Here is a 23,419-nt window from a genome sequence, read left to right as displayed (position 1 = left end):
TAATGCGGCGTGGCATGGAGTCCATGAGTTTCTGGCACTGCTCAGGTGTTATGAGAGCCCAGGTTGCTCTGATAGTGGCCTTCAACTCTTCTGCGTTTTTGGGTCTGGCATTCTGCATCTTCCTTTTCACAATACCCCACAGATTTTCTATGGGGCTAAGGTCAGGGGAGTTGGCGGGCCAATTTAGAACAGAAATATCATGGTCCGTAAACCAGGCACGGGTAGATTTTGCGCTGTGTGCAGGCGCCAAGTCCTGTTGGAACTTGAAATCTCCATCTCCATAGAGCAGGTCAGCAGCAGGAAGCATGAAGTGCTCTAAAACTTGCTGGTAGACGGCTGCGTTGACCCTGGATCTCAGGAAACAGAGTGGACCGACACCAGCAGATGACATGGCACCCCAAACCATCACTGATGGTGGAAACTTTACACTAGACTTCAGGCAACGTGGATCCTGTGCCTCTCCTGTCTTCCTCCAGACTCTGGGACCTCGATTTCCAAAGGAAATGCAAAATTTGCATGGTTGGGTGATGGTTTGGGGTGTCATGTCATCTGCTGGTGTCGGTCCACTCTGTTTCCTGAGATCCAGGGTCAACGCAGCCGTCTACCAGCAAGTTTTAGAGCACTTCATGCTTCCTGCTGCTGACCTGCTCTATGGAGATGGGGATTTCAAGTTCCAACAGGACTTGGCGCCTGCACACAGCGCAAAATCTACCTGTGCCTGGTTTACGGACCATGGTATTTCTGTTCTAAATTGGCCCGCCAACTCCCCTGACCTTAGCCCCATAGAAAATCTGTGGGGTATTGTGAAAAGGAAGATGCAGAATGCCAGACCCAAAAACGCAGAAGAGTTGAAGGCCACTATCAGAGCAACCTGGGCTCTCATAACACCTGAGCAGTGCCAGAAACTCATCGACTCCATGCCACGCCGCATTAACGCAGTAATTGAGGCAAAAGGAGCTCCAACCAAGTATTGAGTATTGTACATGCTCATATTTTTCATTTTCATACTTTTCAGTTGGCCAACATTTCTAAAAATCCCTTTTTTGTATTAGCCTTAAGTAATATTCTAATTTTGTGACACACGGAATTTTGGATTTTCATTTGTTGCCACTTCAAATCATCAAAATTAAATGAAATAAACATTTGAATGCATCAGTCTGTGTGCAATGAATAAATATAATGTACAAGTTACACCTTTTGAATGCAATTACTGAAATAAATCAAGTTTTTCAAAATATTCTAATTTACTGGCTTTTACCTGTATATCACATTAAAGTAAAAAAGATCACTTGCCAGTTCAGTCAATATGACTTCCTGGCGTCGATATTGTTCCCAAATGTAATTTATAAAATTCAATAAATGTGGGAAAATGCAGTCTGTACATTGAACAATCACTGCCGTGTTACCAAGGAGGTAGTTACTGTCACGCTTTCAACCCCCACCCCCAAAAAAGCAAGTGCAGCTTTACAAGTCAGTCCCTTATATTTGCTTCCTTCGTATAAAACATCCATTTTCCAAATCCCAGCATGCTTTTTTTGTGAAACAACAATGTACCTTGATTTGATGTAACAGAACTAACTTACCTTAAAAAAATAGTACTAGTTTGAGGTATTTTCAATACTGCCGATCCGCTCTTTTAACAAGCTGCTGCCTCCCCTTATGACACAGGTGTCAAACTCAAGGCCCGGGGGCCAGTTCTGGCCTGCCGCATCATTTTATGTGGGCCGCAAAAGCCTGGAAAAAAATGGGTTTCAATAAAATATATATATTTTTTTTACTAAATGCATTCGTTCAAGAATAATGCATATTTTAAACTTTAATATCTGATCATGCCAATTATATCATACACTGTATTGCACAACTATTTGAGATAAAAACAAATAGTTAAATATCTGCTGGTCACCTTGATCATTTTAAAGCAACTTATACAAAAACAAAATCTAATAATCAAATGCATATGCATTTCGATTAACCATAGTTTATTACCCGCATGCATAATGTAAATTCATTTAAAAAAACAGGCCCTCTAAAAGCAGTTATTACTGCGATGTGGCCTTCAATGAAAATGAGTTTGACACCCCTGCCTTATGACCATTAAGAGAAAGCATACAATGCTCATATGGTGAACTGCAGCCTAAATTTAGTAGGCTTTATTATTGTTAAATTACTGGTTTTAAGAAAAAAATATGTTAAAGTATCCAGAATCCCATTATGGGACATTGCATGACATGAATACTATTATTTAAGTCACTGAATTGCTGTGGATCACAAATGGGAACAAAAGCTCCACCGGTTAATATGTACCTACAAAATTGCATTGCCCTCCTGTCAGGGTGGATGAAATAGATGTTAAAACAAGACTAAAATAATATAGGTGCCACAGTCCAAGAGGCACAATGAATATAATACTTAACATGCAATGTTAAATTAAATATGAAGACGTATACTGTTTTTGGTTAAACCAATAAGTCATGTGCATGCAGAGCATCAAGCAGCGTGTTAGTTCCAAGAGAAAAGCAGCAATGAGTGAATCTCACTGCCGTCATGTCTGAGAGGGATTTAAATCCTCTGTGCTGTCGCAGTTAAGGTGCTCCTCTTCGGTCTGCTGGTGGGCTTCAGGCCGACTATCCCGCTCCTCGCCTTGCTCGGGATCTTTGACCTTGTGAACGATGAACAGGTGTCTGCTGAGGGACAACGGCGAGGTGAAACACAGGCCGCAGCGAAGGCACTGAGGAGTGCCGTCGTCGCTTTTATGCCGAGCTATGTGCGCCTGGAACTTGGTGTCGTCGCCCGTGGCAAAGCCGCACTTGGAGCACCGGAATGTTGTTTTCACGCGCTTGGCTGAAGGAGCCTCCAAGGAAGCTGGCGAGTCCTCACCCTCCTCTTGAACACTGGCTAATGACACGCTACAGTCCTGTCATCCAAATAGAATTCAATATGTCAAATTCACATGGACAATGTCTAAATATTGGTGCTAAAAATATTTCCCTACCTTGCTCACAATATTTCTGCGGGCCTGGGTGGTGGTTTTGGGCATTTGGCCAAGGTCAGGATTTTTGATTCCATGCATTAGACTGATGTGGTTCTTCAACATCACACTGCTGGTAAATGTCTTTCTGTCCGTGCAATACCTTGGAGGTGCAAACCAATAAAGAATTGTTCTTTTTTATCTTGATGACTGTTTTTATTTTAATATTCTCACAACAGTATACAGGTAAAAGCCAGTAAATTAGAATATTTTGAAAAACTTGATTTATTTCAGTAATTGCATTCAAAAGGTGTAACTTGTACATTATATTTATTCATTGCACACAGACTGATGCATTCAAATGTTTATTTCATTTAATTTTGATGATTTGAAGTGGCAACAAATGAAAATCCAAAATTCCGTGTGTCACAAAATTAGAATATTACTTAAGGCTAATACAAAAAAGGGATTTTTAGAAATGTTGGCCAACTGAAAAGTATGAAAATGAAAAATATGAGCATGTACAATACTCAATACTTGGTTGGAGCTCCTTTTGCCTCAATTACTGCGTTAATGCGGCGTGGCATGGAGTCCATGAGTTTCTGGCACTGCTCAGGTGTTATGAGAGCCCAGGTTGCTCTGATAGTGGCCTTCAACTCTTCTGCGTTTTTGGGTCTGGCATTCTGCATCTTCCTTTTCACAATACCCCACAGATTTTCTATGGGGCTAAGGTCAGGGGACTTGGCGGGCCAATTTAGAACAGAAATACCATGGTCCGTAAACCAGGCACGGGTAGATTTTGCGCTGTGTGCAGGCGCCAAGTCCTGTTGGAACTTGAAATCTCCATCTCCATAGAGCAGGTCAGAAGCAGGAAGCATGAAGTGCTCTAAAACTTGCTGGTAGACGGCTGCGTTGACCCTGGATCTCAGGAAACAGAGTGGACCGACACCAGCAGATGACATGGCACCCCAAACCATCACTGATGGTGGAAACTTTACACTAGACTTCAGGCAACGTGGATCCTGTGCCTCTCCTGTCTTCCTCCAGACTCTGGGACCTCGATTTCCAAAGGAAATGCAAAATTTGCATGGTTGGGTGATGGTTTGGGGTGCCATGTCATCTGCTGGTGTCGGTCCACTCTGTTTCCTGAGATCCAGGGTCAACGCAGCCGTCTACCAGCAAGTTTTAGAGCACTTCATGCTTCCTGCTGCTGACCTGCTCTATGGAGATGGAGATTTCAAGTTCCAACAGGACTTGGCGCCTGCACACAGCGCAAAATCTACCCGTGCCTGGTTTACGGACCATGGTATTTCTGTTCTAAATTGGCCCGCCAACTCCCCTGACCTTAGCCCCATAGAAAATCTGTGGGGTATTGTGAAAAGGAAGATGCAGAATGCCAGACCCAAAAACGCAGAAGAGTTGAAGGCCACTATCAGAGCAACCTGGGCTCTCATAACACCTGAGCAGTGCCAGAAACTCATCGACTCCATGCCACGCCGCATTAACGCAGTAATTGAGGCAAAAGGAGCTCCAACCAAGTATTGAGTATTGTACATGCTCATATTTTTCATTTTCATACTTTTCAGTTGGCCAACATTTCTAAAAATCCCTTTTTTGTATTAGCCTTAAGTAATATTCTAATTTTGTGACACACGGAATTTTGGATTTTCATTTGTTGCCACTTCAAATCATCAAAATTAAATGAAATAAACATTTGAATGCATCAGTCTGTGTGCAATGAATAAATATAATGTACAAGTTACACCTTTTGAATGCAATTACTGAAATAAATCAAGTTTTTCAAAATATTCTAATTTACTGGCTTTTACCTGTATATCGTGTATCATGATATGGCCTTAAAATATCGCGGTACGGTTAAAATGGCAATTAAAAAATACGACGTTGCATTACAATGTTGGATTTGTTTTAGTGTTAAAAGCAAATAAACTCAAGTTTTACTCTCTACTTTATGACAGTTTGAATATCAAAATACAATATTCAGTAATCTGCCCTCGTTTCCACATTCACTATGATTTTGTAAAGCTTCAAAAGGATAGTGGTTTTTTTTTTTTCTTTTTAAACCTTACCACAGTGGTTAACTTATTTTACTCTTGAATGTAAAAATTGGACTTCAAAATTGCCTCAATAAAAGTTTATGACTCTAGAACAGATTATTGTTATTGCCATCATTTCCGATGACAATTTAAGTGTCACATAGTGAGTTTCACAATACGAGGAAAACGTGTTTATCTTCTAAATTATCTTACCAGCAACTGTATATTTTCTTTTTCCCACCGTGGTCACTGCGGATGTGTCGTCTTAAGCTTGTGTTGGAATTGAACGACTGGTCACACTGTCGGCAGAGGAAGCGCTTCAAGAACTGAGGAGAGAGAAAGTTGATTGATTTGTTTGGCCTGCGTGTTTTATTGATGGCTGTATAATGACATTATTGCTTTTACACAGTCAGTATTTTTACTGTGACGTGAGTTTATATTAACTAGTTCCGATAAATGAGACGTGTCTGAGGAACATAAATGTCATTTCTAGCTAATTAAGATTAGATAATGCTATATTGCGGAACTACTAACATTTACATAAACACCTCATAAAACTACTAACTCAGTGTGAAAACAAAAATCTACAAATTAATAAAATAACACGATCGCATATTTTTTTTAAACTACAGTAGAAGCTTGATTTACAAACCCCTCTACTTGCAAACTTTTTGGTTTATGAACCTTTAGATTGCACCGAATATGCTGTGTGTGCAAACTAAGTCTCATTCTCATCCATTCATTTTGTGTTCCGCTGGCAGTCATTTTGTGCTTGCTCGTATTAAAGAGATTGAGGAAGCCGGATTTTTACCACAGCAAGTTTTTAATTGTGAAGAGAACAGACTTTAAGAAAAATATGCCAAAGTGGACCTATTTTACAGCGGAAGAGAAGACCGCACATCACGTCTTTTTCTCTACTCTCGTAAAGAGCAACTCACGAGAGAACCTTTGCTGATAATATACAGTAAGGATTTAACTTTTTTTAAATGTTAATTATTGTGGCAATATGGTTGTTAATGTTAAGGAATCTTGTCATTTCTGAGGGCACCAAAGGCACTTCTGTGTCTGTGCACACGTGTTGGCAGAGCAGTGCTTACAGGACAGTTCAGCTTGTTGTCCTTGTTGTTTTGGCTTGTTAATAAAGAGACAGTTGATTCATCACCCTGTTATGTTTGTTTGATATACAGTACTGCATAACACTTTATATTGTGTTCAAAAGGCAGGGTTTCCCCTAAACTGCCAAGATACCTGTGGTGGTGGGGTGTGGTCACAATGACATCATCGAGTAATTTGCCATGAAGGCTAAAAAAATGTATATCGGTACATACATTTTTATTCATCAATTATTAACATACATTTTTTATCGTTTTGCCATACTTTCAATTGTTGCTGCTTTTGGTACAATGTACTTCGTTGAGATTTATCAAGTGTTTACAGACTTTTAATGACTTTAAAAAAAATTAAAAACGCCAATCTAGCAATAAATCTAGCATTTTCTTTTGGTGTTATTATAGAATGTACTCGTGTTTAGAGACTCTACTTCTGTCCCTCATTGTCCCTGACTAAAGAAGCTGAAGCGACCATGACGTCACATTTCGCAACGCTTCTCGCTGTTGCTATAGTTGGACTTTCTCTTTTTAAAAGCCGCCACTGTCCTCTTAATATTTGCCCATTTTGAAGATGGCTGTCCGCGTTGGTAAATCTGCAATATATAAATATAAAAATCACGTGCACATCGGAGATAGTGATATCAGTTTTTCCCATGTTTACAAACACAGCGTCCGTGCCTCAAAGGTAATAGAGGCACGGTGAATAAGGAAGCGTTGATATGTGTCCGGAGGTGAAGCAAAAACTCAAGAAGACGAAAGTGTTTTCATGGGAGGTACCGGGTAAAACCTTTTGGAATTGTTCCAGTGTTTGTTATCATAAGATTGGTAATAAACGTTAAAAATATCGTCAGACTTTGTGTGATTTCTTCTGGGGGCTACTATATATTATATTCCTTTAATTATTTTTCAAGTGCAAAAAAAGCCCTTATTTTCATGGTGTGGCGGTAATAAAAATGTTGTGGTGGCGCACCACATTCAATTACATTAAGGGGAAACCTTAAGGTGTACAAACCTTAACTAAAATATGAACTTTTATCAAGACTGCAAGCCATTATTCATATTTACATTGTTTCTTATAGAGAAATTTGCTTTACTACAGGTAAAAGCCAGTAAATTAGAATATTTTGAAAAACTTGATTTATTTCAGTAATTGCATTCAAAAGGTGTAACTTGTACATTATATTTATTCATTGCACACAGACTGATGCATTCAAATGTTTATTTCATTTAATTTTGATGATTTGAAGTGGCAACAAATGAAAATCCAAAATTCCGTGTGTCACAAAATTAGAATATTACTTAAGGCTAATACAAAAAAGGGATTTTTAGAAATGTTGGCCAACTGAAAAGTATGAAAATGAAAAATATGAGCATGTACAATACTCAATACTTGGTTGGAGCTCCTTTTGCCTCAATTACTGCGTTAATGCGGCGTGGCATGGAGTCGATGAGTTTCTGGCACTGCTCAGGTGTTATGAGAGCCCAGGTTGCTCTGATAGTGGCCTTCAACTCTTCTGCGTTTTTGGGTCTGGCATTCTGCATCTTCCTTTTCACAATACCCCACAGATTTTCTATGGGGCTAAAGTCAGGGGAGTTGGCGGGCCAATTTAGAACAGAAATACCATGGTCCGTAAACCAGGCACGGATAGATTTTGCGCTGTGTGCAGGTGCCAAGTCCTGTTGGAACTTGAAATCTCCATCTCCATAGAGCAGGTCAGCAGCAGGAAGCATGAAGTGCTCTAAAACTTGCTGGTAGACGGCTGCGTTGACCCTGGATCTCAGGAAACAGAGTGGACCGACACCAGCAGATGACATGGCACCCCAAACCATCACTGATGGTGGAAACTTTACACTAGACTTCAGGCAACGTGGATCCTGTGCCTCTCCTGTCTTCCTCCAGACTCTGGGACCTCGATTTCCAAAGGAAATGCAAAATTTGCATGGTTGGGTGATGGTTTGGGGTGCCATGTCATCTGCTGGTGTCGGTCCACTCTGTTTCCTGAGATCCAGGGTCAACGCAGCCGTCTACCAGCAAGTTTTAGAGCACTTCATGCTTCCTGCTGCTGACCTGCTCTATGGAGATGGAGATTTCAAGTTCCAACAGGACTTGGCGCCTGCACACAGCGCAAAATCTACCCGTGCCTGGTTTACGGACCATGGTATTTCTGTTCTAAATTGGCCCGCCAACTCCCCTGACCTTAGCCCCATAGAAAATCTGTGGGGGTATCGTGAAAAGGAAGATGCAGAATGCCAGACCCAAAAACGCAGAAGAGTTGAAGGCCACTATCAGAGCAACCTGGGCTCTCATAACACCTGAGCAGTGCCAGAAACTCATCGACTCCATGCCACGCCGCATTAACGCAGTAATTGAGGCAAAAGGAGCTCCAACCAAGTATTGAGTATTGTACATGCTCATATTTTTCATTTTCATACTTTTCAGTTGGCCAACATTTCTAAAAATCCCTTTTTTGTATTAGCCTTAAGTAATATTCTAATATTGTGACACACGGAATTTTGGATTTTCATTTGTTGCCACTTCAAATCATCAAAATTAAATGAAATAAACATTTGAATGCATCAGTCTGTGTGCAATGAATAAATATAATGTACAAGTTACACCTTTTGAATGCAATTACTGAAATAAATCAAGTTTTTCAAAATATTCTAATTTACTGGCTTTTACCTGTATACAAACTTTTATTTACGAACCATGTCCAAGAACCAATTAAAATTGGTACATTGAGATTTCACTGTATTCCATAATTCAAAAGTGGATTAAACTCAGAGAGAACACAAGTGCAACCCAGTGGGGAAACTAGTAAATAACAGTCTCATTGACCCTTTCAATGATTTAATCAAAACACTTCCCCAAAACAAAATACCGGAAATGGTTCCTCACCTTTCCATGCTTGGATTTTAAATGTGAAATATAGAGGTCTCGTTCAGGAAACCACTGAAGACACTCCCCGCACGTCCAGCCTGAGGGCTTAACACGAGTGCCTGTGTCCTTCTCTGCCTTTTTCCGGGGCCCGTCCGTGTATTTAATGGAACTAACACTGTGGTTCAAATCGCTTTTGTTTGTTTGTGTACTGTTCACCTCTGACTCTGGTTTCGATTCCCCTCCGTGTACGCTCTACAAAAACAGAAAACACAAACATTAGAAGGCATACAATCACAAAGCATGACACTTAAGATGTGTTTGATGTACCGGTAAGCAATTATAGGGACCATGTATGAAAACCACAAATGAATCTCCAAAACTCCAGAGTGACAACATTTTTAACATTTATCTTGGATTAAATTGCAGTAAGCAGCATTTTTGTTTCATTCCTCTAACGATTAAAAGGAGAACCAACCCCTTAGTTAGATTACATTCCAGAAAGATTCCTCCCAGGCATATTTCACACTCTGAAAAGATTCAAACACTCACTTCAAGATAAAAGTCAGGGTGTTACCTTGAAATGTTGCATTAGCAGCTGTTTTTGCGAGAAGACAGAGTTGCATTCTGGACACTTAAACACACAAGTAAGACGCTTGTTGGCGTCCTGATGGAAATGTTGAAAGAGCGACGACTTCTTCTGGAAAATGCTTCCGCACGAGCACTTGAAGTTGAACCTGTGAGGTGAATGGACATGTGTTTCAGGGACATATATAAATTAAAATGATGCAGTCATAAGAGTGTAACTTACTCAGGGGGTAGTTTGTTGGCACTGTGTTTATTCTTTAAATGAGCTTCATAGCTGACGGAGGTTTTGAAGGCCAGTGGGCAGGCAGAACACTTGTGGAGGACCACACAATGTTTCTCCTCAATATGTGTCTTTTGTCCTTGAAAGGTCTTGAAAACCACCTCACAGTGAAGACACCTGCAGGAAGAAGTAGTCACAGCATTAACCCACCAGCAATGTCAGCCACAGTGTTACATTTGACAGCAGTTTTTAATTTAGTTTTAGTCCATCTTTTGACGAAAATGTATTTTAGTTTGTCTAATTTTAGTCACCTAAACTGATTTAGTTTTTAGTCAACAAAATTATACAACATTTTAATCCGCTAATATGGTAGTAAATTTAGTCGACTAAAATATCAGAATCAGAATCAGAATCAGCTTTATTGTCATTACGCAAGGTAACGAGATTGAGGCCATTCCATACAGTGCGATGTGTGCATGCTAGAAAAAGAAAAACAATGTGCAAATATATAGAAATATAAAAAATGTAGAAGTGAATGTGAATGAATATATACATGAAAAAACAAAACAAAAACAGGGTGGTTGGTGGAATGGGTTATTGCACCGAAGAGAAGGCAGTTATGAGGGACAATGGGGCAGTCCGTTCAGGATGGTTATGGCCCTGGGGAAGAAGCTGTTCTTTAGCCTGTTTGTTTTGGTTTTAATGCACCTGTAGCGCTTCCCAGAGGGCAGCAGGTGGAACAGGTCAGAGCCAGGGTGGGTGCTGTCCTTGATGATGGCACTGGCTCTGTTGAGGCAGCGGGAGGTGTAGATGTCCGTCAGAGAGGGGAGAGGGCGGCCGATGATCTTCTGAGCCGTCTTGACCACTCTTTGCAGCCTCTCCCTGTCTGCTGCAGTGCAGCTGCCGTACCATACCGTAATACAGTAGGTCAGCAGGCTCTCGATGGACGAGCGGTAGAAGGTCAGCAGCAGGTCAGGCTTCAGGTTGTACTTCCCGAGGACTCTAAGGAAGTGTAGCCGCTGCTGAGCCTTCTTGATGATTGATGTGGTGTTGACTGTCCAGGAGAAGTCATTAGAGATGTGGACTCCAAGGTACCTGAAGGTGTGGACCCTCTCTACACGCTCGCCGTTGATGTAGAGGGGGGCAGGGTCGGTGCTGCTCCTCCTGAAGTCGACGATGATCTCTCTGGTCTTGCTGGTGTTGAGAGCGAGGTTGTTCTCCGAAGACCAGGCCGTCAGCTTCAGGACCTCCTCTCTGTAGGCAGCCTCGTCACCCCTGGAGATGAGCCCGACCACTGTGGTATCGTCGGCGAACTTGACGGTAAGGTTGTCACTGTGGGCCGGACTGCAGTCATGGGTGTAAAGGCAGTAGAGGAGGGGGCTCAGCACACAGCCCTGTGGGGAGCCGATGCTCAGCGTGCGGGAGGATGAGAGGTGCGGGCCAAGTCTCACATTCTGGGGTCGGTCCGTTAGGAAGTCCCTTATCCAGGCGTTTGTGAGAGGGGGGAGGCCAAGAGTGTCAGTTTATTGCAGTCTGTCCGGGATTATTGTATTGAAGGCAGAGCTATAGTCCACAGAGAGCATCCGGACGTAGCTCTGCTGCTGCTCCAGGTGGTTCAGAGCAGAGTGGAGAGCAACAGATATAAAGTATAAAAGATAAGGCTTCTTTAACGTTTATTTGAAAGAAGCTTTATACAAGCATTTTATATAAGCGAAGCATTTGTTTAACACAAATCATGATCTTACAGTCAGGAATGATGTAGTCAGTCACTTTTTGCTCGACAGGTCAATCCTGTAAATAACTTTTTCTTATGCAGCGTCTCTGTCAAAGCAGGTATGTATGTGTGTTGTGAAACATGCTTTCATCATAATTTGTTTATGAGCGTGGGAGAACCTGAGCAGCAAATACAGATATGTGATGGGGAAAATGTCATCCGTCCATTCATCAGTTTTCTATCTCCCGGGGTTTCAGGGGGGATGGAGCCTTTCATTTCGTAATCAATGTCCGCTTTAAATAAATAAATAGAAAACGCTGCATCCACTTCCTCTTTTGGTTTCGTGGTGATTTAAGCACCTTGGCCCACATTAAATGTTGTCATGCCTTTGGATTTTCTATTAAATAAAAGATTCCTTGAGGCAGAGAAAATCATTCAATAATTTTTTTGTAAAGAAATAATACGGTAGAATTAGCTTTAGATTTAACGATGAGTCGCCTGCTGATGGCATCGTACAGCGTCAAAATTAAAATGTGTCTTTTCCACTTTCTCCCAGGTGTACACATATTACAAACATGTTAAATCCATACATTTTTGTTTTGGCGGTGAGAAATCAAACTTTTTATCTCATAAGGAAAAGTATCTGATCGGCTCTCATTCGTAACTAACTCCCTGGCCCTCTTTTTGGTAAAGAGCTGGGATTGGATATATTCCCAACTTGTCCCACCCATCTACAAGACCAAATTAAATATGGATATCGTTTCTGTCAACATCTGTTTCATTTTAATTTGTTGACAAAAATGTCAGTTAATTTTGTCGTTGTTTTAGTCAGCGTGCATTTTGTTTTGATTAGTTATTGTCCTATAACAAAGATTATATCCATTAGTCAACAAAATTAACACTGGTCAGCAATAGAGATGCAAAAATAAACCGTATTAATGATAACCACAGTAAAACTTTTGACAGAGTTAACAAACGTGACTGATAGCCGCACTCTGATCAACAAAATTAACACTGGTCAGCAATAGAGATGCAAAAATAAACCGTATTAATGATAACCACAGTAAAACTTTTGACAGAGTTAACAAACGTGACTGATAGCCGCACTCTGATAAACTCACGGACGGACTGTTGCTAGTTCGCTAGCTTAAACGCTAACATTAACTTCATTCCCCGTTAGGAAACGACATACGCCAATCTTATATAAAACATTACTGTCTGAGCAACTAAGCTATTCAATTGTGCTTATTGAACTTACAAGCTGTGCTCTCTTAGAATAGAATGACTGACATACACTCGGAGAAATATGACAAGGAAGTGTTTTTACAGTGCGTTTAAGGACCGCTGAACAGTGTAGGACGCCACAACACTTATCAGAGAAGCATAGGAAACACAAATCATGCAAAATAGTGGGCATATTTTTATTGCAAAAGATTTTAGTGCATTAATACTTTTTGAGCCTATTTAACAATACTACAATAATCAGAGGTGGGACCAAGTCATTGCTTTGCAAGTCACAAGTAAGTCTCAAGTCCGAGTCAAGTCCCGAGTCAAGACAGAGCAAGTCCGAGTCAAGTCCAAAGTCAAGACTGGAAAGTCTCAAGTCAAGTCCCAAGTCCTGCATTTTGAGTTTCGAGTCCTTTCAAGTCGTTTAACCACAGACTAATATATTTACACAGATTGTGTATGCTTTTAAAATGCTGTATTTATTTATTAAAACAAGTGCATTTGAAATTGCAGGGAAAAAGATAGTGCTGACATTGCACTTCAAAATAGCACTATTAACCAGTCATTTTAAACATGTAACTCATTCCTTTACAGAATAAACACATTTGAAAAAAACAAGTGCAACTGTACTTATTTGCACAAAAGTGTTAACATTGTATTTCAATGGCATATTGCATTGTAACTAGTTCCACAGCAGTTTCTATCCTGTTCTTACCTTATCTCATTGATCTCATCTCATACTGTATGTGTGTTTATGTGTGCGTACACATGAAAAACATAACAAATATATGAACATAACAATGAACAGAGTTGTACTTTTTAGATGTCAGGACCCTATGCAATATGTACACATATTCTTAATATAGTATACATTTTAACTGACCTTTATTTGACTATGTTTGTCTTTTTGTAGGTGGCTAAAATACGCGGTGCTGCTGACCACCGTCTAACTTTACGTTACTGTGTGTGATACATTGACTAACGTAATGTTACTGTGTGTGATACATTGACTAACGTTACGTTACTGTGTGTGATACATTGACTAACGTTACGTTACTGTGTGTGATACATTGTCTAACGTAACGTTATGTGTAGGTACCTCATGCAACCCTGCTTAAAAAAAAATCACTTGACAAAAAGTATGAATAAGGTAGCAAACTGCAGTGGACGCTACAGATTGCCGTGTTTGCAATGACATTGTAACCATAGACATCTTATAAGTAGACGCAGGTTGCTGTGACGTGAGCAATTTGGCCGCCATCTTGAAGTGGTGATGAGGAGCCGGCGAGCAGCCTAAACTGACAGTTGACAGGTAGAAAACAAAGATGCCGGGCTGGTGTTCAGCGTTTTCCTGCTCAAATGAGCGGACTGTTGAAAATAGGAATCGGGGGATTACTTTTCACAAGTAAGATTTAACATTAACGTACTATTGGTTGTATCTTATGAAAATAATATTACCACAGAGTTGAGAAGGATCAAAGATCTTCAATATTTGTATGTGAAAATCACAAATAAATCTTCTGGGGGAGGATGACGCCCCTACAGGGGTTTGGTTTACAAACTTTCAGCCCCACCTAAAACAAAATTCACCAGCCGCCACTGATTATGATGCATTCTCATTTTAGGCAAAGTATAAGACAATACTTTCTTAACAGTATAATTGTAACCAGGAATAAGTCTTCAAGTAACAATATTCAAATACTAACATTGTTGGGTAAAACAGAATTTGGTTTTATTCTGAATCCAGTGAAACAGATTGGTGGTTTTAGCTGATATGAAGACTTTCAGGTGTTTATATGTGTTTATGTTTAAGTATTTGGCAGACGCTTTTATCCAAAGCGACTTACATAAAATAATACATATAAAACAATCACTGCAAATATTATCATTTAAGGGAAGAATGTAATAGAAAATATCAATACAAAGTGTCAAGACAGAATAAACTCTCTGCTGCTGCAGCAACAGAGATACAGTCTATAGGTCCCTAAAATATATAGATATCTAATGTATTCATACATTGTTTATGTAGGATATACGCATGTATATATAACCTAATCATATTGTTTCTTCAACTTAAAAATAGTTTACCGTTTTTTCCCCTTCTCTAGGATTATAATCCCAGTTTTGATCTCGGACGTCTGGTCACTTATAGCATATAAGAATATTATATTACTGTTAAGGCAAACTATGAATACTAAAACACGCCAAAACATGTGTCTGTTATCATAGCTACACGTATGACAAAAAAGCGCGTGAAAATCAGTGGTATTCAGTGAGGTAAAATGAATTAAATGCGCTGACAGTTCATTGTTCCTGCCAAATGAATTGCACTGAGTGGAGCGGATCACCACTCCAAGATGGCGGCCCCGCGCCTCGTCTGCGCCAGTAGGCAGTAGCGCTCCATGCTGCGTTTACTTATAAGATGTCTATGGTTATAACGTTAGCAGTGAGTTTGCAGCCTCACTGATTTAACTACACAGAAAATACAAGTCACGTAACTTAGCCAATAAACGTTATCTTACATTCAAAACTTACCCTTCTTTGTGCAACTTCAAATGTTGAACGTTGTTGCGTCTCCGTCTGTAATATTCGAACTGCGTGATTTCCATACGGCAATTCGTTTTTTGTTGACCAAGTCGTAGTTTTTATACCCGAACGAAACCAACTTTGGCATAATTGTTGCGTTGTTTGACAACTTGTTCGGTGGTTGTACTGCAATTTGATTGGATGAATGCTGCGTGATGAAAACAACGTAGATCTAATTTGATTGGCTGTTGTACTGACAGCACACCAGCTGACAGGAACAACACGCTGAGAGACACAGACGAAGAAAATGAAAAATACGGAGCGCTCCCAAATAACTTTTTAAGCGTTGGATTTTGGGGAAAGTAGCAAGTCATGTCAAGTCAAAAGGCTCAAGTCCAAGTGAAGTCACAAGTCATTGATGTTAAAGTCTAAGTCGAGTTGCAAGTCTCTTTACATTTTGTCAAGTCGAGTCTAAAGTCATCAAATTCATGACTCGAGTCTGACTCGAGTCCAAGTCATGTGACTCGAGTCCACACCACCTCTGACAATAATAATGATAACCATGATATGAAATCTTCATATCGTTACCTCCCAAGTCAATAACAGTTAGCTTGCTACAATTCCACTGCCTATCCAAACACATTCTATTACCTCCATCTCTTTCAGGTCAAATATAAAAAGGTGAGGCGACGGTCACTTACTTGTACCAGGCTTTGCGTGCATAGTGGAGACAGTTTTCCCTAATGTGCTTCTGAATGTCTGCAGAGCGACTCATGGCGCCGCACTCGGGGCAGCAGTGAGGGGACTTGTGCGCGTGGATGCGCTGGTGCGCCCTCAGACTGCACTTGTTAGGTAGCAACATTGAACAAAGTTTGCAAATCTGTTGGACGAGAATACAATGGGAGGATTACACAGAGTATAATATAGGAACAAATTAGCAGGGAGATGAGCGTTAGGAAAAGATTTTGACCTAATATGAGCAGAGAATTCTAACAATGAATTCATTCACACGAATGGAGCAGGTAAATAATAGTGGTGGATCAAAAAGATTGAGGTATCGGTGTATTATGAAAAAAGGAGTAATACTGTGTTCCTTGACACCACAATGTGTGTTTCACTTAAAAAAAACACTGATACAGCTGCTTTGTCATTTGACTGTGAAGCAGCAAACTCTGTTATCAGGAAGCACTTCTTTCGGCTCATGACTAACAGCTCGTACTGAAAGAAGTCAAAGGAGTATGTCCGCTAACTATTGTTTTATTGGCAGGTCAAACGTAGTGAGGTTTTAATGAAACCAATACAGTATCAGTGCAGTTTCAATACAATACAGTGGCGTCGTTCACCAACGACTAGTACATCATTTTGAGAGTCCTACATAGACTTTATCTGTTAATACGAGGGAAGTGGTTTTGACTATATCACTCTGTGAATGGTTCCAACTTCTATTTCAATGCCAGTAGTTAGCAGAACAACATTGTTTGGATCACAGTCTTGTGAAAAACTCTGTAATGAAATGAGAATGACTACCAAATTACAATTCCATTACTTGAAGGGAGTAGAACTGAAATTCCAATTGATAATTTTGGTGTATTCCAGAATAATACTAGTATATTACATACATGAATATTTTATGCATTACATAGAAATAATACAGCTTTATTATGAAACTCCTGCACATATTCATTACAGCAAATATTTGCAATTGACATTTAAGAATAAAATCATCAATAAAACATAACATATTTAGTTAAAATGTTAACTGTTAGCATTTCAAATCAGTTGTGTAGGAATAAAAAATAATAGTCCTGGATCTTGTTATTTTCAAATGATAACAAATGGTGGGAAAATACTTTAAAATCAAGCTGATTTGTATTGGATGTTTGTAAAGTATTATTTAAGGGTTGAATTCCACCTACTGTAAATCCAATTCCACATCCTGTGGAGTAAAGCCAATTCAATTAAACTCCCAGTTTTTCAAATTAATTGAATTTCCAAAATTAGGAATTTTGCACAGGCCTCATGAAGGACACAGCAAATTGACAAGACTCATTCAACAACCTAATCCTAACCCGGCAGCCAGGTCGTGCACTCCCATTTTGCCTCAATTGCTCCAGAGTGTGATTGAATCAACAAAACATTTGGCTTTCCATTTAGAGGCCTGTATCTAGAAAATACAACAGGGAAAGAAATGAGACCTGGCTAAATATTAACTTAAAATACCCAGAACCCTTTGCAGCACTAACTCTTCCGGGACGCTACAAGGTGTGTGTGTGTGTGTGTGTGTGTGTGTGTGTGTGTGTGTGTGTGTGTGTGTGTGCACGTTGTTAGAATGGATGAAAAGCGGACGTGACGACAGCTCGTAGAGGACGTTAAAGGCAGTGCCTTTAAGGAACGCCCTTAAGGCAGTGGTCCGGGTGGACTACGAGATATAATGACTGATGAACACCTTCGTTCGATAATGAAGGTTGCCTCAGCTCAAAGCCTGAGCCCTGACATTAATGAACTAGCATCCAAGAAAATATGTTAGGTATATCAGGCTTGGGCACATCAGATTAGATCAGTGTGTTGCAAACTGAGCAGTTTAAAGTCCTGAATGGTTGGTTTATTCATTGTTATTTTATTTTCAAATTTATTAGCCTGTGGAAAAAGTTAATGTTGATATTTACCTCAGAAGGCTGCAAATAGAAAAGAGGCATTCAATTTTTATTTAAATTGTATTAGATATGCCATTGATATTTTTTAATTATTATTATTTGAAACTCGATTTTGCATGTCACTATAAAGTTATATAAGCCTTGCTTGTTCAATATTCAATGCAAAACTTGTTTGGGTCCCTATTAAAAGGTTAATTTGTTCAAACTTGGCCCGCGGCTTTGTTCAGTTTAAAATTTTGGCCCACTCTGTATTTGAGTTTGACACCCGTGGTCTAGAGCTCAAGTCAGAGAAGTTTAAGCGCAAAAATTATGACTGAAATGGAAAAGGTGTATTTTCATTTGCACTTTAATTTAGATAGTTTAGTTGAGAAACATTATTAATTCACTTATTTGTATGTAAAAAACAAAAAAACATCTGCATTTATTTATGAGTCCCTTCTAATGCAGAATATTTAGTTAGTTTTTTTTTCCCCAAATTGGCCTGACCTAAGCCTAAGGTTTATGTGCTAAACAAATAACCTTTGGGATTAACACAAGGTTTCAGATGATTTCACAAGGTTGTAAACGATAAGTAAGTTAGATATAATTATTGAATATGATTAAAACCAAGGGTAAGATTACTAAATCAGTGTTAATATCTGAGTGGATCGGGGGCACTCTGTAGTGGAAAAGTTGGGGCCGGAGGTCAAAAAGGGTTTTTGCATTGTTTTTATGAAATATTTCTTATTTAAATGTTTGTTTTGCTTTCTAGAAGGAATGTTACGTTACATTTGTGCTGTAACATTTGAGGGCCGATCAAACTGATTTAAAATAATTTAAATTGAAGACATTGACTTGACATACAAATGTTTTGAGTTAAGAGCGCCGTCACACAACCAATCAAGTTGAGGTACTACTGTAAAATTGTGATAATTGCAGTAAGAGGTCTACTCACAAATGCTTTCTTATCTTCTGACAGGGACTGATAATGGCTAGCCAGTTGTCTATGGTCTGCCATGGGCTTGTTACACTCCAAGCAGCGATGTCTATGGTGACTGACGTTGTCTGGATAGAGCGGCATGACAGGCTGGTTCTTAAGTGGGCCCGATGATGATGATGATGCTGACTTGGAGTCCCACTGCACCGGTTCTGTACTTAGCGGCGCAAACATTTGCGCCTCTGCAATGGGTTTCATATGGAGCTGCGTGCACTGCATGACCGTGCCTTTGCTCTTGTGGCTGCGTGCGTGCGCCAGCAAGGCACACTTGTTGTAGAACACCATGGACTTGGCGCACAGCGTGCACCCCACCTCGATGTGGACACTCTTGCGACCGTAATGGTAGGCCAGGCTGCGCTCGAGACCGAAGGAGTCCCCGCACTCCAGGCAGGAGTAACCTCGCGGTGGGAGGCGGATGTCGCTCCCTGGCGGCGGGTTCAGGTTGGGCACGTACGTCGGCACAGGGTTGGCGTCTTTCAGCAGCCGGTTTAAGGTGCCCGCTGCTGTATTGGGGACGGACGTCCGCGGGCACGCTTTGATCTGATGCACCAATGGGACAGTGCTGTAGACGGTTGACGAGAGCGTGTGCTGGCTGGGTTGATGCGAGGCGGAGCGGGCGGTCACAGAGGCGGCGACACTGTGAGGGACGAGGTTGAGACTGGCTAGGTGCACTGCTTTGGGAAGAAAGTTAGCGCTAGGTGCTCTGTTTTGCTTTTGTGTACGAGCTGCAACTGATCTTTGAACAGGCGAATTCGGAAAGGCTGCTGATGATGCCGGTTCAGTCGCCTCCAATCTCCTGTTTTCCTCTTTGCTATGAAGGATTTGGGGTGAATAAGCGCCGTCCTCGCTCATTAAACTCTGCGACGGAGAGGATTCGTAGGCGGAGTGAACTTCGTCCGTTTCCGAATCGGGTAGCACACTTGTAACCGTGCGCTTCACCTGCCCGCTGGTGGTCTTAATGGTCTTTATCCTGACTTTGGGTATGACAGGAGGCGACCCCGACGTCAGCGCGGGGGAAGCCGTGCCGCTGCTGTCGCTGCAGATGCTGATGGGGCTGTCGGGCGGCTTCATAAGGCGCTTCACCGCTTCTAGAGGGCTCATGGGGCTGTGCGGGGATATCGGCACCTTGGGGCTGTACTTCATGCAGTCGTTGGCGATTGCAGGAGGCTCTCTGGGATTAGGTTGCTCGCCGGGCTCCATACTAGCATTGAGAGCCACCAGAGTCTCAAGGCAAGATTTAGATGTGTATGGTTTGATTTGTGAAACGAGGTCCACTGAGGTTTCTGATTTGCATTTGGACTGGTTGTTGCTTAGAGGAGGAAGTCCAATGTTTGTTCTCGTCATTTTATGACCAGCACCACGGTCACGTGGCTCTTCACTTCTTGGAGAGACCTTCTGGAAATCATCAAAAATACTAAGATCAGACTTTTTTGGATTGTCTGCGATCGAAGGTTCCACCAAAACGGACGCTTCTGGGAAACAAGATCGCTCTTGTTTGGGATGCACATTGTCCGTCCTGGATAAAGCGACTTCACACTCAGGACTTGACGTGGGACTGGAGCGGGACAGCGACTGAGAAAACATCGGTGTCGCATCAGGTTTGTGTTGCATCGGCGCCTTGCCTAGGAACTCGCTTGCAAACTCCCCGTTCAGAGCGGAAACAAATGATTTGGGAAATCCGCCGTTAGCTGTGTCGCTACATCCTTGGGCATTAAATCCATTATGCAGGGCCGGCAAACCCGACCGAAGCCCATTGCCAAAACATTCTGACGGCTCCTGGTGATGCGCGTTTTTCACAATCACGCTCATAACAGGAGTATTGGCTTGATCACTCAATGAAGTGTCGCTGGTGTGTTTGTCATCATTTCCCTCCTGGGTGGACTCTTTGGAATCCAAGCCTGTAGCATCTGGGATGTCAAAGGCAGCCAGAAGATCATCAAAATCTGGGGTTTTCATGTCACCCATGGTTGTGCAAACTCATAAACCTGCAAAGGCAAACAGACAAACAGGTAAATGTTTAACTGAAGAGACGTTGCTATTTAACTTGACTAACTTAACAGCTAGGTGTCATTAACTTTGCTAGCATCCAGTCTTGCTACCAAGCTAAACGGAGATGCTAATATATACATATTGCGTAATTATGTCATAGAAGCAACACACCACGCTGACATGTAAAACATCTCACTACTGCGAAAGCGTTGCGTCATACACCATAATACAAATACCGCGACACCATGTTTTGACGTTAGCATGGCTACCATAGCGGCTCACTGAATGCTAGCGTAGCCAGGAGGCTAGTAAACATGCTAACCGTGAAGCCTTAGCGCGAAAAACGCAGCATGCTACAAATGAACCACGGAAAAAGCTTACCATTTGACCGGGCTATGGCACATCTACTAACCTACAAAGACACTGGTTTGTTGGCCATTTAAGCCGTTAAAGGGTACTGTGTCACAGCTAGGTAGCTAGCTAGCGTTGCTAACTTCAGCTGTGTTTTAGCTATCTCCCTGAGCGCCGTCTGGCAGGCAAGAAGAGGCGGCGCCTTATTCTTACCAACATATGGAAGTTTTTCTATTTTCTTTTTTTTTTCTTCTTAAAATATCTTGGATGACTACGATATGCCACTACATTGCTTTTGTCACAACTTTTATTTTTATTTTTATATTCATGTAATATGTTTTGCAGTGGACTAGTGCCAACAATCCATCCATCCATCTTCTTCCGCTTATCCGAGGTCGGGTCGCGGGGGCAGCAGCCTAAGCAGGGAAGCCCAGACTTCCCTCTCCCCAGCCACTTCGTCCAGCTCTTCCCGGGGGATCCCGAGGCGTTCCCAGGCCAGCCGGGAGACATAGTCTTCCCAACGTGTCCTGGGTCTTCCCCGTGGCCTCCTACCGGTCGGACATGCCCTAAACACCTCCTTAGGGAGGCGCTCAGGTGGCATCCTGACCAGATGACCGAACCACCTCATCTGGCTCCTCTCGATGCGGAGGAGCAGCGGCTTTACTTTGAGCTCCCCCCGGATGGCAGAGCTTCTCACCCTATCTCTAAGGGAGAGCCCCGCCACCCGGCGGAGGAAACTCATTTCGGCCGCTTGTACCCGTGATCTTGTCCTTTCGGTCATAACCCAAAGCTCATGACCATAGGTGAGGATGGGAACGTAGATCGACCGGTAAATTGAGAGCTTTGCCTTCCGGCTCAGCTCCTTCTTCACCACAACGGATCGATACAGCGTCCGCATTACTGAAGACGCCGCACCGATCCGCCTGTCGATCTCACGATCCACTCTTCCCTCACTCGTGAACAAGACTCCGAGGTACTTGAACTCCTCCACTTGGGGCAAGATCTCCTCCCCAACCCGGAGATGGCACTCCACCCTTTTCCGGGCGAGAACCATGGACTCGGACTTGGAGGTGCTGATTCTCATCCCAGTCGCTTCACACTCAGCTGCGAACCGATCCAGTGAGAGCTGAAGATCCTGGCCAGATGAAGCCATCAGGACCAAATCATCTGCAAAAAGCAGAGACCTAATCCTGCAGCCACCAAACCGGATCCCCTCAACGCCTTGACTGCGCCTAGAAATTCTGTCCATAAAAGTTATGAACAGCACCAGTGCTGTAGTGCCAACAAGACAAATCAAAATCAAATCAACTTTATTTATAGAGCACATTTAAAATTTACCACAGGGGTAGCCAAAGTGCTGTACAATGAGCAGGTTAAAAGATAAAACGAGTACCGAGCAAACACAACACAACACAAACAGAACACGATAAAAAAAAAAAATAATTAAAATAGAATTAATAAAAACATAAAAACAGGATCACAGCAGGTGTATTATGGGGCGCCATTGCAGGATGGATATCACTCAGTGTTAAAAGCCATGGAATAAAAGTATGTTTTTAAGAGAGATTTAAAAACAGGAAGAGAGGAGGCTTGTCTAACACTCAGGGGTAGGTCGTTCCAGAGCTTGGGAGCAGCAACGGCGAAAGCTCTGTCACCTCTAAGCTTCAGCCTTGTGTCAGGGACCGTCAACAGCAGCTGATCGGCTGATCTTAAGGATCGGGTGGGGCAGTAAGGCTGAAGGAGGTCGGAGAGATAGGTTGGCGCGAGGTTGTTTAGACATTTAAAAACAAATAAAAGGAGTTTAAAATGTATTCGGTAACGCACAGGGAGCCAGTGAAGGGACGCTAAAATAGGGGTGATGTGCTCACGTCTGCGGGTCTGTGTTAGCAGACGAGCAGCAGAGTTCTGCACGAGCTGCAGGCGGGCGAGGGAGGCCTGGCTAATGCCAACATACAGGGCATTACAATAATCAAGACGAGTCGAGATAAAAGCGTGGATTAATTTCTCAAGATCATGTCTTGATAGAAGCGGTTTCACTTTCGCTATTTGGCGTAATTGATAAAAGCTTTTTTGAACGACGCTGCTGATTTGTTTTTCGAATTTAAAATCTGAGTCGAACTTTACCCCCAGGTTTGTGACAGAGTCGCTGAGATACGGGGTCAGAG

At 41.7% G+C, this 23,419-nt stretch overlaps 2 protein-coding genes across 4 annotated transcripts in view; one reads left to right on the top strand and one right to left on the bottom strand.

The window, feature by feature from the left end:
* Positions 1–1,948: 1,948 nt before the first annotated feature.
* Positions 1,949–21,426, bottom strand: znf592 (zinc finger protein 592). 2 transcript variants are annotated; one of them, XM_061925221.1, is made up of 9 exons: positions 21,285–21,426; positions 18,873–20,899; positions 15,986–16,164; positions 9,821–9,994; positions 9,587–9,746; positions 9,031–9,264; positions 5,236–5,348; positions 2,993–3,131; positions 1,949–2,914 (listed from the first exon to the last, which is right to left on the bottom strand). In XM_061925221.1, exons 2-9 carry the CDS (start codon positions 20,877–20,879, stop codon positions 2,543–2,545), a joined length of 3,378 nt encoding a protein of 1,125 aa, XP_061781205.1. In that variant the 5' UTR covers positions 20,880–20,899; positions 21,285–21,426; the 3' UTR covers positions 1,949–2,542. The 2 variants fall into 2 exon arrangements, 1 of the variants encoding a protein (XP_061781205.1); XR_009810519.1 differs by lacking the exon at positions 5,236–5,348 and having other exon boundaries at positions 2,770–2,914.
* Positions 20,863–23,419, top strand: part of slc28a1 (solute carrier family 28 member 1) — a 72,037-nt gene continuing 69,480 nt past the window's right edge. For both annotated transcript variants that reach the window (XR_009810520.1, XM_061925222.2), the window contains exon 1: positions 20,863–20,923. Coding sequence is in view for 1 of the 2 variants with exons in the window: in XM_061925222.2 (XP_061781206.1) it covers positions 20,869–20,923 (55 nt within the window). In the remaining variant the exon portion in view is untranslated. The remainder of the gene's footprint in view (positions 20,924–23,419) is intronic.

This window comes from Nerophis lumbriciformis, linkage group LG29 (assembly GCF_033978685.3).
Source record: "Nerophis lumbriciformis linkage group LG29, RoL_Nlum_v2.1, whole genome shotgun sequence".
Lineage (NCBI taxonomy): Eukaryota > Metazoa > Chordata > Actinopteri > Syngnathiformes > Syngnathidae > Nerophis > Nerophis lumbriciformis.
This window is presented reverse-complemented; position numbering and strand designations above follow the sequence as displayed.

Excerpts from the sequence above, each read along its gene's own strand:
- znf592 (XM_061925221.1), bottom strand. The coding sequence starts at position 20,879 with ATGGGTGACATGAAAACCCCAGATTTTGATGATCTTCTGGCTGCCTTT. Across the intron at positions 5,349-9,030 it reads TAAAATCCAAGCATGGAAAG|TTCTTGAAGCGCTTCCTCTG; the intron begins GTGAGGAACCAT and ends CTCTCTCCTCAG. Across the intron at positions 3,132-5,235 it reads AAGAAAATATACAGTTGCTG|GTATTGCACGGACAGAAAGA; the intron begins GTAAGATAATTT and ends TGCACCTCCAAG.